General features: G+C 32.3%; 1 protein-coding gene across 1 annotated transcript; it reads right to left on the reverse strand.

The window, feature by feature from the left end:
- Positions 1-12,387: 12,387 nt before the first annotated feature.
- On the reverse strand, positions 12,388-13,902 carry LOC139510839 (uncharacterized). The gene is made up of 2 exons (XM_071297376.1): positions 12,979-13,902; positions 12,388-12,831 (listed from the first exon to the last, which is right to left on the reverse strand). Exons 1-2 carry the CDS (start codon positions 13,900-13,902, stop codon positions 12,388-12,390), a joined length of 1,368 nt encoding a protein of 455 aa, XP_071153477.1.
- Between the last annotated feature and the right edge of the window lie 420 nt (positions 13,903-14,322).

Genomic DNA, 14,322 nt, shown 5'->3' on the forward strand with positions numbered 1-14,322 from the left:
TAAAAGAATAACAATACGCACATTAAAATTCAGTTCAAGAGAAGTCCGAGTCTGATGTCAAAAGATGTAACAAAAGAAAATAAATAAAATGACAATAATACATAAATAACAACAGACTACTAGCAGTTAACTGACATGCCAGCTCCAGACCTCAATTAAACTGATTGAAAGATTATGTCTTCATCATATGAATATCAGGTACAATCCCTCCCGTTAGGGGTTTAGTATCATACTATCATAAAATATATGAGAAGAACATAACCCGTGTCATGCCAACAACTGTTTTTTTAGAAGTAAATGTGTTTAGTTCCGATGCAAAGACCCTATCAGTGAATCAATGTTAAAGCCAAAATATGCAATCTTTAATGACCTGACAACAGTATCGTAACTATATCCCCTTTTAATAAGTCTATTTAAAGGTTTTGTTAGTTTCTGAGGAGAATACTGACATTTTTGTGCTTTATAAAGAATATTTCCATAAAATTTTGGATGTGAAATACCTGAACGTATAAGATGTCTGCATGTTGAGTTATATTTACGAATTATTTCCTTATACCGGTGATAAAATTTAGTAAATGTTTTGACCAGTTTGTGATATCGAAAACCCTGGTGTAATAATTTTTCAGTAATACATAAATTTCTCTCGCTAAAATCTAATACATTGTTACATACACGAGCGAATCGTACAAGTTGAGATATATAAACACCATAAGATGGTGACAAGGGAACGTCACCATCTAAAAATGGATAATTAACAATAGGAAATGAAAAATCATCTCTTTTATCATAAATTTTTGTATTAAGCTTCCCGTTTATGATATAGATATCAAGATCGAGGAAAGGGCAGTGGTCATTGTTATCATTAGCTTTATTTAAAGTAAGTTCTACAGGATAAATTTCTTTAGTATACATACTGAAGTCGTCATTATTTAGAGCCAATATATCATCCAAATATCTAAAAGTATTGTTAAATTTTTGTATCAAATGTTGTTTTGATGGGTCTTTGCTAATTTTAGTCATAAATTGTAACTCATAACAATACAAAAACAGGTCCGCAATAAGTGGTGCACAGTTAGTTCCCATTGGAATTCCAATAACTTGACGATATACGGAATCTCCAAAGCGAACAAAAATGTTATCAAGTAAAAATTCAAGTGCATAAATAGTATCAAAGCATGTCCAATTGACATAGTTCTTTTGTTTATTGCTACTAAAAAATGATCTAAAAGAGTTTGAACATATGTACTCGCATTCCGACTTTTTAAATGCCCAGTTAATTAGGGATGTGAATTTTTTCTTAATAAAAATATGAGGCAAAGTGGTATATAGGGTAGAAAAATCAAAACTTTGAACAGATTCAAAATCACCAATATATGCATGCAATTTATCAAGTACTTCCAACGAGTTTTTGACACTCCAAAAGTAATTAATTCCACTATTTTCAAAGGCCTTATTTGAACAATTTATTATCAGGTTTTTTATTGTACCAAGTGTACTAGTAAGTAAAACAGACAATTTAGTAGTTGAACAATGGCTGGAAGATGAAATAAATCTATATTTGTAAGGTTTTTTGTGCAGCTTCGGAAGCCAGTACATAGTTGGGACTTTCATTGTGTTTGGTTCTGCTTGTAAAGAAGTAGCTAAAAGTTTATGTTTGTTACAGATGTCGTTTTCTGAAAATGAAGTCAGTTGGAATGTTGGTGAATTCGTGATTTCCTTTTGCAGAACCTCTATATAAAATTTACGTCAAACAATAATGATATTATTAGCAGCTTTATCAGCCGGGACAAAAACAAATTCCTTGGCTAGTTCTGTTAGTTTATTTTTGATACGCGAAATAGGGTTTTTATAGTTTTTGTTGAGGGTAAAATGTTCTTTAAAATGTTGTATTCGAATATCAACTATCTTCATTACTGAATTAATAGAAGCCCATTTTGCTACAATTATATCCTCGAGAACGGGCAACCCCCAACTACAGTATTAACCCAGTGCTATAAAATGAAAATATTTCCTAAGACATTATGTACATGATGTATGTTTTATGAACTGTCTGGAAATATCTTCACATGGAATACTCAAATCCAAAACTTCAAAGTCCAAAGTCCAAGAATGAATGTCTGATTGAACACTTGTGAATCTATAAAATATAACGTGCCAAATCAAAAACATTTTCACAACTCTAAGACATAGATACTTTCATTTCTACATTGATCTAGGCGAAAAACATATACTAGTCAACAAAAGAAACGATACAAGACTTTTTTCAAATTAAAGATAAAGTTTTCCTTTCATTGGACCAATATTGAATGTAGTAATACTTAATCATTATGGAAATATAAATCCGTTTAACAAAAATATTTTTTTGCGTTTGTGACGTTTTTTCGCGACTTCTTTTTTCTTTTTTTTCAAAATTTACATAAAACGACAATTTTAAAATCAGAAGTTCAAACTTATGATGCCAACCTCTCATTTAAAGGCGAAGACAATGTTTGCCATCAATTTGTTTTTAAAAATCATACAGTTTCATCGTTTATTTGTTATGCAAAGATCGGCACCACGAGAAATCGTTAAAATGTATACATAATCAACTGATTTACCATAGACAGTATGTGCAAAGTGATATTATTAAAAAAGCGGTAACAATCTTAAAACTAATCCGAAAGGTTCCAAATTTACTGTGGGTTACTTTCATATCTAAAGCATTGATTTGAGACGAAACTAAAAAAAAAAATTTTTTGTTGCATTTTTTTAGATTTAAAAAACCCTTATTTTCCCAAAAATTTGAAAAAAAACCAATATTTCAACCCATTAGTTACAACAAAAACATAACTTGATTAGCATATTGAATGTTTTTAAACAATTTTGAAATTTTATTTAGAACTTAGAAAATTATGTGTCGATTTTTTATTCAACTTTCCGCAAAACTAATTTGCACCCTATGATCGTTTACACGGAATTTAGATACTTATCGACAAGTTTTGATTTTCATTATCACATGTGCATACATTGCAAATGAAAGCTTTTTAAAATAGTGCATCTCATTTTGTTTTATATTTAATACTTTTTGATCAATTTTATTTAAAAGTCGTGTATCGTTTCTTTTGTTGACTAGTATATAAAAAAAATGTCAAATAGGAATTTCATCGGAAATTTTCATCCTTTCAATTAACATTTGTCTAAATCCACGCGCACGTACATTGGCACCCTCCAAATTTAGTCATGCTAGATATGTTAAACGATTGCAAATACACAGTTGTTCTGTTCTTCTGGTATAATTTATGATGGCATGATACTGCACCCCTCAAAGGATGGATGAGCTTGACTTTGATCTGTCGACGACATTATCTTTCAATAAGTTCCATTCAGTTGGCTCTCTTATAGTTGATGTCTTATTTTCTCGGTTTTAGTTTGTAACCGGATTTGTATTTCTTCTATCGATTTACGATTTTTAAAAGCATTATGCAACTGTTGTCTTAGCTTTTTTTTATTATAAATTTTTAGTCTGTATTGTTACCAACCAGTGAATTCAGATTTTCAAATATAAAGTTTGACATAACAAAAATGATAGTTTTAAACTTAACTTATGTTTCGATCCCTTCTGATAGAAATGATCATTCTCTGTTTTTGTCACGCTAGATCATATAGCGTAATAGGTAACTACGCATAAAAACATTCTTGGATTTCAAAGTATTGGGTTTGAGTGTTCAATGTAAAGATAAAGAAAAAAGATGGAACGTACCAAATATTTTTGGAATTATTTTCTTTTTATAGCACTGAATCAATGTCGGTGTTGGTTGGTTACTCGTTGTCGAGAATTTCATAATTGTATAAAAGGTTGCTTTTGTATTGACACAATTTATTACGTATTGTTTTCTTAAATATACAAGCCAGCAAAGAATAAAATAAACATTTAGTAAACCGCTGTTCAAAAGTCATAAATCGACTGACATGAAACAAATCCGGATTACAAACTTAAAAGTGAAACACATTAACTATAAGAAGAAAACAACGGCACAGAAGTAATACTGAAGATCAAAAGGAAAAGACGTCAACATACATAGAAACGGACTATTGATAACAACTACCATATTCCTGACTTGATATTATACCAACAGTGATTGTCAAGTATTTTTTTTTTAATTGTTTTCCCTTTAGCGTTCTCCAGAAAACGCCATCGTACAAACATGGATTAAGAGCTCTTACTTGACTGTTTAAAGTATTTAGAAAACTGTTGAACATGTTGAAATCTTTATCTCATTTAAGATTCTTCACATTACAAGCATTCCACGACAACCAGATAGCAATATCTGGAGTATAGGCAAGTTCAAAATACTATGAAGATTCAAATCTTTACGTTGAACGCATACATAAGGTTCAACGTATGTCCTCATGGTGTTAATGACGTCAAGCAACACTATCAATTATCGAACTTTAATTAATATAACAGTTTCTACACTTATCAATTATTTCTGACGTCAAATGTAGCCTTGAAAGCCGTTTTGTATGACTCAGAATATATATCAATTTGATTATTGCAAAAATATATATGAGTTGACTCTACGAATAGATATATCTATCTCACTAAGAAATGCTATCACCGTCTATGAAGGTACCTCTCAAATTAAAAAGTCTTAATTAGGGGTTTTTCTTATAACCCAAAGTAAAGACCTTCAATTTTTATTGATATATTATGAAATGAATTATCAGCTTAAATGACAATATAAATATTAGTAAAACCAAACATAAAAAATCGTTTTCAATCGTTATATTCCTGACTTGGTACAATAATTTCCAGATAAATTGAAAGAAAGACGTAGTATACGGTATTGAAACGGCAACAAAAAGCACACTGTCAAGTAATCGTAAACTATCTAGGGAGGAACACACAGTCTTTAACTACTGCAAACATTGCATCGTAAGTCTAATAGAGTTTTGAATAAATTAAATACAAAATTTAGATTATATTTGTAGACGCCAACAAAATTAGTATATTGACACAAAATAAATAGCAATTTAGATTCGACATAATGATTAGAATAGTCAGGCACCAATGATTTCAAACAGGCACGTGCATATGGGGTGGAATAAGATAAGTTGCAACTAGTTTTATAACTCACCATTTCAAATATAAATCATTGGACAAGTCAAATCAATGAAAGAAAAGCACTTACCTCCGTAAATAAAAAGGTATACAAACGCAAGTTATCCTAAGTTTGGATGCTAACTCAGAAGTTAATTTTAAGGTTCTGTGCTGTTCATGTTACTCCAACACAATAGGAGATAGGTCTCACTTAGTGATCAAAGTATAACAGTAATAGTCCTACATCTTTTCAGTATAATGTTCTTATAATATTGCATATTAGACCTGTATTCATTCATACCTCAGTTTGGGAGATGAAATTATATGTTGTTTAGTGATTTGAATAACAAGTTTAGAGGTTTTTTTGTTTTTGTTTAACAAAGCAAAATAAACAAAAAGAAGAAAATGCTTTGAAAAACAATAATTGTTAAACAAGATGTGCTGTTAAATACAAAAATATATATGTACTTATATTTCTAATTTAATGTCACTTTTACCGTTATTTTTAATGATGCAATTGTCAATGATAAATTAAAATATTTAAAATATGAACAAAACATAATACATCAGCGAACAAAATGAACTTTAGGTGCATTTTTCTTCTCTTCTAATGTCTCCTAAGGACAATAAGGTTGTTTCTAAATGTTTTCAGTTTTTTTATACACAGTTAGCCCTGTCGGTATTTTGTAGTTTGCTTTGTCCGTATCGGACTCTCAAAATACCTTAAACTGTTATTTTAATTTAGCTATTCGGTTGTAAAACAAATTTGCAGTATCTAATTTGGATTCGAGCGAACTGATATATATCTGTATATATGCATATCGAAAAAGTTACGCAAATGTTAGCGTTGATGTAATAGTACAAAAAAAGGAAACATAATGTCAAGATAATTATCACTTATGTATCAAATTATGTATATAAACAAAGGTGATGTTCATTCTGGTCATAACATTATACCACAGACTTCAGACGGATATCACTTAATAAACAACAAGATTGTTCACTTACGCTATAATGTCTATTGTACTTCCGACCATCCAGAGTTACGAAAAAATTTCAAGAAGCGATGGATCATTTGATCGAGAAATGGAATGCGACGGGTTTTCAGGATTCAAGTTGCAATGTTTTATTCCAGGAAGAAAATATACCAGTAAATTTGAATGTTACAATTTGAGCTTCTGCGATGATACAGAACGTAAAATCTCCAACTACTTCCATTGAAGCTTCCGGAAACTTATCTGATGACTTTAAGATATCTTGAATACAACCAAGAGGTCATACAAAAAACAAACGTGTTGGTTACAACTTCGGGAGAATATGCAGGAAAGTATAAACAGAACTCATAGATGTCAGTATGGAAGGTGTATGTGGAGGAAATGACTAAAGACTATAAAGACTGATTGTAAATTACACAACCAGTGTATTGCTTAAAATACAATAAACACAAATATATTGAAATAAAGTTTTCATAATTCAAATACATTCCAAGGTCTTTTTTTTATTTTCAGTTATATTTCGATTGGTTGCTTTTTTGATATTGTTGTAAGTAATTAATTTAGACATATTTATTTATAGTGGATTGGGGACCAAGTGATTGCAACTTATATTTATCTCTTTCCACTTTGCGGTTGCCAGTTTTGCCTTGTAGTGGCATTAGTATGCTCTTTTTTCGAAATCTGAAAGGGTGTCTTTTACGTGCAAGAAATATGGCTCTTTCTTCACGCAGGTCAGCCATTTATCGTCCCCTTCCGACTGTTTATCATCGTTCTCAAAACCATACTCGCAAATGATGTCAAGGTATCAGTTCCTGATATTTTCGCCCTGGAACAGGGATCGAACCAGGAACTTTTGTTTAAGTAGTCCGATACCCTCAAATCTAGACCATGGCTTTGTCTCATTAATTCACACAGCCATGCATAACTTGATAAGCTAGAACTAAACTTGGTGTCATGTTTATGTTTGCGTGAGTAATCTAGTAGTTATCCAATTTCTCGTTTGATTATTTGCTCGTTATGTTAATGCTAGGGCTTTGAGAGTTGTAGATATGCTCTCCGGAATTAGCGTTAGGAATTCATAGAAAACTTCATTTTTAAGAAGGAATAGAACTGGAGTATCCAAATTGTTATCAACATATAAATAACATACCTTAAACTATAGATTTTTCAATTTGTGTAAAATTTTAAATTCCTGAGGGCCCAAAAAAAAACTTAACATTTTAATGCTATATTGTAATATTCAAATAAAATGGAAAATATTAGTACCTGTTTTATGTGACAACATTTTTTTTTTCAATCTATACTTAAATGTTTTCACTTTTATGTCTAACAGTCCTTCCTGGTGAATAAAAAGTACTCAATTATCATGGCAGCACAAGTACTGTGGGTTCTTTATTATTCGTTGGATACTAATTTTTGTGTATTTCGTGGGTACATGTGTCCTTATGTAATATGATGAAAATAATTTTTACTTTCTATTGATCAATTATCAAACTATATTACGATAGTGAAATTTTTTTGATTAATTAAAGAACTCGTTAGGAACTTATGTTCGGAATTACTCCGGGAAATTTGAATATTTTTTGTCACGTAATCTTTTATAGCGTCTCAGGAATTCAACCATACATACATTCTTGGATTTATAAAGTTTTTTGTTTAAGCGTTTCTTGCGAAGATAAATCAATAACATATGATCGGACAAAACTAACGTATGAAGTGTTATTTTAATTTCAGAGCACTGCATCAATACTGATGTTGATGTTTTGCTTGGGCTCTGTGCTATTATCAGTGCAGTAGTCGGTGCTTTCTTTATTGACACGCTTTATAACATAATTTCTTAAATGTTAAAACCAGTTAGGTATTTCATATCGACATATATATTGATTGATCATGCATCTTCTAACGCATGCATATACTTGTACCGTTGTTGGATTTAAATCGTTTGAGTTTAAACTATACTGTTTAAGGTGGATCTCGAAAAAAACATTGGATGAACAACGTTTAAACATACTATGAAGATATATATCTATTTGCTGATCATAATATTTTAAATTGCACATAATTTAGCATGATTCTCTATTGTCATAAATATTCATAATATCTAATAAAATTAATAGATTTAGCTAACAAAGTCCTTCTATTTCAATAAAATAACTTTATGTGTTAGTCGAAAATTGTTTTAATGTTAATTAGGCTTAAATTATTAACTGTTTACTTCCCCCTCTCTGTGATTAAAGTAAGATAACTCTGGTCAATTTTCCTAACATTCAATCATTATGGAAAGATGATATAGTTTTGTTTTCATTTATAGTCTTTTTCAGAAAAGTTCTAGTTGTTTTGGATAGGTCCCAATTAAAATTTTACATTCTAGCATTCGGCATCGGTTATAAGCTTCTGGAATTAAGTGGTGTACTGTTTTCTGTGTGTGTGTGTGTGTGTGTGTGTGTGTGTGTGTGTGTGTGTGTTTGTGTTAGTCGTTATTACACTTCTATCATGTATTTGTCTTAAGGGATCGAGTAAAGCAGATAAGTTACATTAGCTTTCTGCTTCATTTGAGTTCTGGCATAATGGTAAACACCATATCGATCTTAGAAACAAATGCCTTTACGAGTAGAAGGACGAATGCTGTTGGACGTTTTTTGTGCATACCACAACTTGAAACAGTGTATTCTTTACAGCACAATTATAGTTTTTCACCGGCATATTGTACCCCAAATTAAAAGTAGGAAAAAGATGTTTTTTTAATAATTTCCAGGATATGGCTTCAATAGAGAGCAATCTCATGAATACTTGGAAGATGCTTTTCTGTGACATAGTTACGTGTTTCAGAATATTTCCACCTATATACCTTAATTGTATATTAAGGTATAATAATTACATTAGATGTATGTTTCATTATAATACTTTATTCTGATTGGCTAACTGCACATCACGTGTTATTCCCTAAGCAATTGCATTACTCAATTAAACTTACCATTCATGATAACACGTGGTCCCACAATAAAGTGCACAGGTGAATTAAATACAAATAATATAAAATTCGTGTTTTCATGATCATAGCTAAAAAAAATGTAATTATTAGTATTGAATGCTTCATATGGTTGTAAAAGCGTTGACCGTGCGCACATTTTTAGAATGAAGCGCTTCCGCGCTTCATACCAAATGTACTTTGGTCAACCCTTTTACACCCCAATGAAAAAAACACCTATTCTATTCATAAATAAAGGAAACTTTTATTTTGAAAGGAGTGCCTGTGATTTGTGATTTAGAGCAGTTTGACTCATCGCTGTAACAAAGTTAATGACAATGAAGGCAGATTTGACCTTGCTTATTTTTTACGTATAAACACGGTATGAATACTTACAGATAACAAAAACATATTTATAAGATAACAAAATAATTCTTTATACTAGTATATATAAATTTTAAACATTTCAAAACAAATAAAAGAAATGTCTTTGATAAACTAATGTAAAATATGAGTATCTAGTACAATACAGATTTTGTAACGATTTTAAATTCAATAAAAAAAAACTACATGTATAAGATAAAATTATAACCCTGTTCAAGGTAAACAATCAACATATTGACTTTATGAAATTGAACATAGACTCATAGTTCAAAGGAATATAACTCTTGCATACAAATAACACATCAATCGAATTATTTAGCTGCGAATTTGTGCGCCACCTTCAAGGAAGATTCTAGATTATCAATATAACCACAAGTTGTTAATCTAGAAATACTGACGACTACTGCTAACCACAGTAAAGAATATTTGTTTGAAATTTTTTAACACTAACTCAGAAAAATGCTCGAACTTCTCGACTTTAAAAGCTCATAATTAACGTGTTTACACATTGATATAATATGGTTGTTAAGAATTACAAACCTGTAACCGTATAAGATACTTTACACCTCGTGTGCTTACATTAACTTATCCAAAAATATATTTATTCCAAGCCTAAATATTTCGACATGATGTTTAAATTTTATAAATTTTAGAATTCTAATTGTGTCACAAATACCGGTTTAGATTTGACTAAATACCAATATCCTGATATCGTCAGGTAAATATGTGACATATGTCCTCACGATGGTTATGACGTCAATCACCACTTTAAAGTTTCCAATTTTAATGAATTTGACAATTTCTTCCTATGTGAATTTATTTACCCTTGCAAGCTTTTCTGTCGGACTCAGATAACACATATCAATTTGACTTCTGCAATAATATATATATATATATTGACCTTACAGATATTTCCATCTATCTTTGGTATACATTTTCACGAAATAAATGCCTTTAACGTTTATGCAGGTGCTTGACTAATTAAAAAAACTTCATTCGTATTGTGTAAATTAAAAAAAAAAAAAAAAAAAAAAAAAAAAGACCTTCAATTTTTTGCTGATATATAATGCTATTAATTAACGTTAAGTACTGACATGAATTGTCATTGATATGGATATATTTATAAATTTACTGTTTACAAATGTTTGAATTTTTTGAAATACTGAGGCTTTTCTACCTCAGGCAAAGATTACCTTAGCTGTATTTGGCAAAACTTTTAGGAATTTTGGTTCTCAATGCTCTTCAACTTCGTACTTTATTTGGCCTTTTTTTTTTTTTTTTTTGGATTTGAGCGTCACTGATTAATCTTTTGTAGACGAAACGCGCGTCGGCGTATATACTAAATTTAGTCCTGGTATCTATGATGAGTTTATTTATAATAACAATACTGATAATAATACTAAAAAAAATAAAAGCAAATTTATACAATAAAAGAAGACAGATATGACATTTTGCATCATAAATTAAAAGACATTGAAAGCTTACTTGGAACGTAATATTAAATATATTTTTCAAAAGTATAAGGCACTTTAATTAATCATTATTTATATTTTCGAATTGACAGATAAGAACCAACGATACAACATGCTTTTAAAGTTAATATGAAGATACACAAAATGTAGTTTTCAACAAATTCAAACTGCACACCATTTCGAGTCTAAAGCTTGAAACAGACAAGTGCATATGAGGTAGAGGTGTAATACCACCGTGGCATAGTACGTTTCCGGTTGCATACGACAATAGGTCGAAAAAAAATGTTCCTTTGAATTTGACAGTTGAAGGTAATTAATCCTACATTTCGTCGCAGTAAATCATTTCTGGGTCAAACATATAGTTTGTGTATTTCAAAACACCATTATATTTGTCTTTGGGGTTTCTATAGAATATTTTGGAAACTTGAGATTTAGTTATTACTAAAGCACGTACACAGTTTAGAAAAAGGGGGAAATTTGATTGGTTAACTTTCAGTGATGGTTTTTCTCTACTGATGCCAAGTATTTCTTTTTATTTGAAACAAAGATAGATTATGCACATTTTTTTTCAAAGTGCAAAATTAACAAAGACTAATCGGGGAATATCAATGGTGGTATTACACCACTATAGAGTTAACTAAGTTGCAAGTAGTTTTTAAAAAACCTTTTCGAATTGCAATCAATGTACAAAGTAATGTATCACAAATCTATACCATATGAAGCTGCATGGGAAAACACGTACCAGTGAAATGACTGTCCTGTTTTTGTTTATTGTTCTTTCGCAAAACATAGATATGGTTTTTTGTTTGAACTGTGTCACATTTTGTCATGTCGCACCGAATACACAGCATTTTTTTTATAAGGATTGAGGTCGTAAGGTTATTATATAGTTGCTTAAATCTATGTCAAGTTGATTTGTTATCATTCATTATAATTATACATCCGCATTGGATTTTTTTCATTTTGTCGTGCACATCCACATTGTGTATTATATAAAGTCAAAAATATCCTTTAAAACGGGTATTTTAATATTTATTTTGAAGGAATCACAATCTACATTACCTTAATACATCCTGTTGGAAAGATGCGTGGTTCCGTCTTTAGGTGAATCCTCCTTCCTCGGCTGTTTCGGCGCTGTCCAATACAACCTCCAGAGGTGCGCCGACTGGGGTGATCAAGTCCCAGCCCGAAACCACATGGCTATCTCTACACTTACTGCTTCCACTGTTCTGACCTTTTTCTCCATAACCACATCGATGCTGTTTCTGCCTCTTTACACAAGTTACCAATTAGCTTGCTTCTTTCCCCTCCATCAATACCAAGTGCTCTCAATGCTCACCACATAGACTGTCATACAAACCCTCTGCTTCCCACTTCCACTGGAAATAACCATACCCTCCATCCATTGTCTCTACATTCTGCAAGTATGTTTGTACTTCAATCTCTTTCTTTCGTTGGCATCTTCCATTCTTTCTTCCCATGGCACGGTTAGTTCCAGCAGGATTGCCTGTTTTGTTGAGGCGGACCAAATGACGATGTCAGGTCTCTGGTTGGTATTGTAATCTGTGGCGGGAATTGTAACTTCTGCTTCAGATCCACCAACATTTGCCAATCAGTTGCTGTTACCAGTAAACCGCTTCCTTCCACCTTCTTTTTCTGTCCTTTCTCTCCTTCCTTAACAAAATTGACAAAAGTAAGGCCTTCCTTGTTTTTCCTTGGCTTCTTGATGTTTCTCTCTAGGGTGTCTGCTAGTGTCCCTAATACCTTGTCGTGTCGCCACGTATATCTCCCGTCTTTCAAAGAACTAGAGCATGAAGATAATATATGCTCCAAGATTGCTGGCTTACCACAAAGAACACACTTTGGGTCATCTATCAATCCCCATGTTGCTAGATTTGTTGGGCTTGGCAATACATCATAAACTGACTTCAGCTTGAATTACAACCTATGTGGCTCCATATTCCAGATCTCATTCCATCCTAACTGCTGCTGTCTTGCTTCTTCCCAGTTTAATCAGCTTCCTTGTTTCTTCATACTCACTGCCTTTACCATTCTACTTTCTTCTTCCATTTATCTTACTTCTTTATGTACCAGTTGCTTTTTTTCTTCCATTGTTGCTGTTCTCCATTTTGCTGTAGGTGTAACATCCAGCCCCTGTCTTCCAACTGCAACTCTGCCAACTATCTCACTGTGCTTAAATCGTGATTCATCATCTTCTATTGTCGTCTTTGTCGACCACTTCCTTCCTGTTCTTATTTCTACTTTTGCTGACCGTACTTTCTCATCCCTGCTGTTTTTTAGCGTCAGATGTTGTCTAACCTTGGTCACCTTGAATTCCTCAGTGATTGACTTGAGTGGTAGCTGTAACTTGTTTCCTAAACTGTATAGGCCCACACTACTGAAACTGCATGGTACTCCAAGCCATCTACGTAAGTAAATGTTTGATATTCTTTCCATTCCCTCTACTGTTGTCATTGGTACATCATACACGAGAAGTGGCCACAGCAGCCGAGGCAATATCCCATGCCGGTAAATCCATGCCTTGTACTTTCCTGGTAGTCCACTCTTATCTACTGCCTTTAACCAGTCGTCCAACTGCTTATATGTATCTTCCACATTCAATTTATCGGACAAGGTGTTGTTGAACCATTTTCCGAGGCACTTAACTGGCTTCTCTGAGACTGTTAGTATTATCTCAACTCCTATTTGAAACCTTTCTTCCTTAACTTTACCATTCTTCACCACCAAACTTCTGGATTTGCTAGGCTTCACTTTCATTCTAGCCAAAGTGATCATCTTATCAAGCTCTTGTAGTGTCCACCTGGCTTCAATAACTGTCTTTCTGCTTATTGTCATATCATTCATGAATGCCCTTCCTGGTGGTTGCCGTACTCCTGACTTCATCCATGGGCCTCTGCTCTTTTTCTCTACTGACTTCACAATCAAATTCATTGCTGTTGAGAAAAGGATGACAGATATTGTGCATGCTGTCACTATTTCCATTTTTATAAACGTTGCCATGACGTTGTAAAATGTCCAACGGTAAATCTCAGCTGCAGATGGTTGAAGTACTCTTTTATCAGCTCTCTTACTCCGTCTGGTAAATGGTATTTCTCCAGCATCAACTCAACTAACTTGTGTGGTACTGTCCCATATGCATTCGCTAAATCCAACCAGACTGCGAGCTCGCCCTTTGAATCTTTCGCTTCTCGGATTATCTGTGATAATACGCTTGTGTGTTCAATACAGCCTGATACACCTGGCACCCCTCCTTTCTGCACTGCAATATCAATGTACTCGTTGCTCAGCATGTACTTTGTCATCCTTTTGGCAAGTATAGCAAGAAATATCTTGCCTTCCACATTTAACAGTGAGATTGTTCTAAACTGTTTCAATGTCTCTGACTTCTCTTCCTTTGGTATA

The sequence above is a fragment of the Mytilus edulis genome, chromosome 2 (assembly GCF_963676685.1).
Source record: "Mytilus edulis chromosome 2, xbMytEdul2.2, whole genome shotgun sequence".
NCBI lineage: Eukaryota > Metazoa > Mollusca > Bivalvia > Mytilida > Mytilidae > Mytilus > Mytilus edulis.

Excerpts from the sequence above, each read along its gene's own strand:
- LOC139510839 (XM_071297376.1), bottom strand. The coding sequence starts at position 13,902 with ATGGAAATAGTGACAGCATGCACAATATCTGTCATCCTTTTCTCAACA. Across the intron at positions 12,832-12,978 it reads AGCAACTGGTACATAAAGAA|CTGAAGTCAGTTTATGATGT; the intron begins GTAAGATAAATG and ends TTGTAATTCAAG.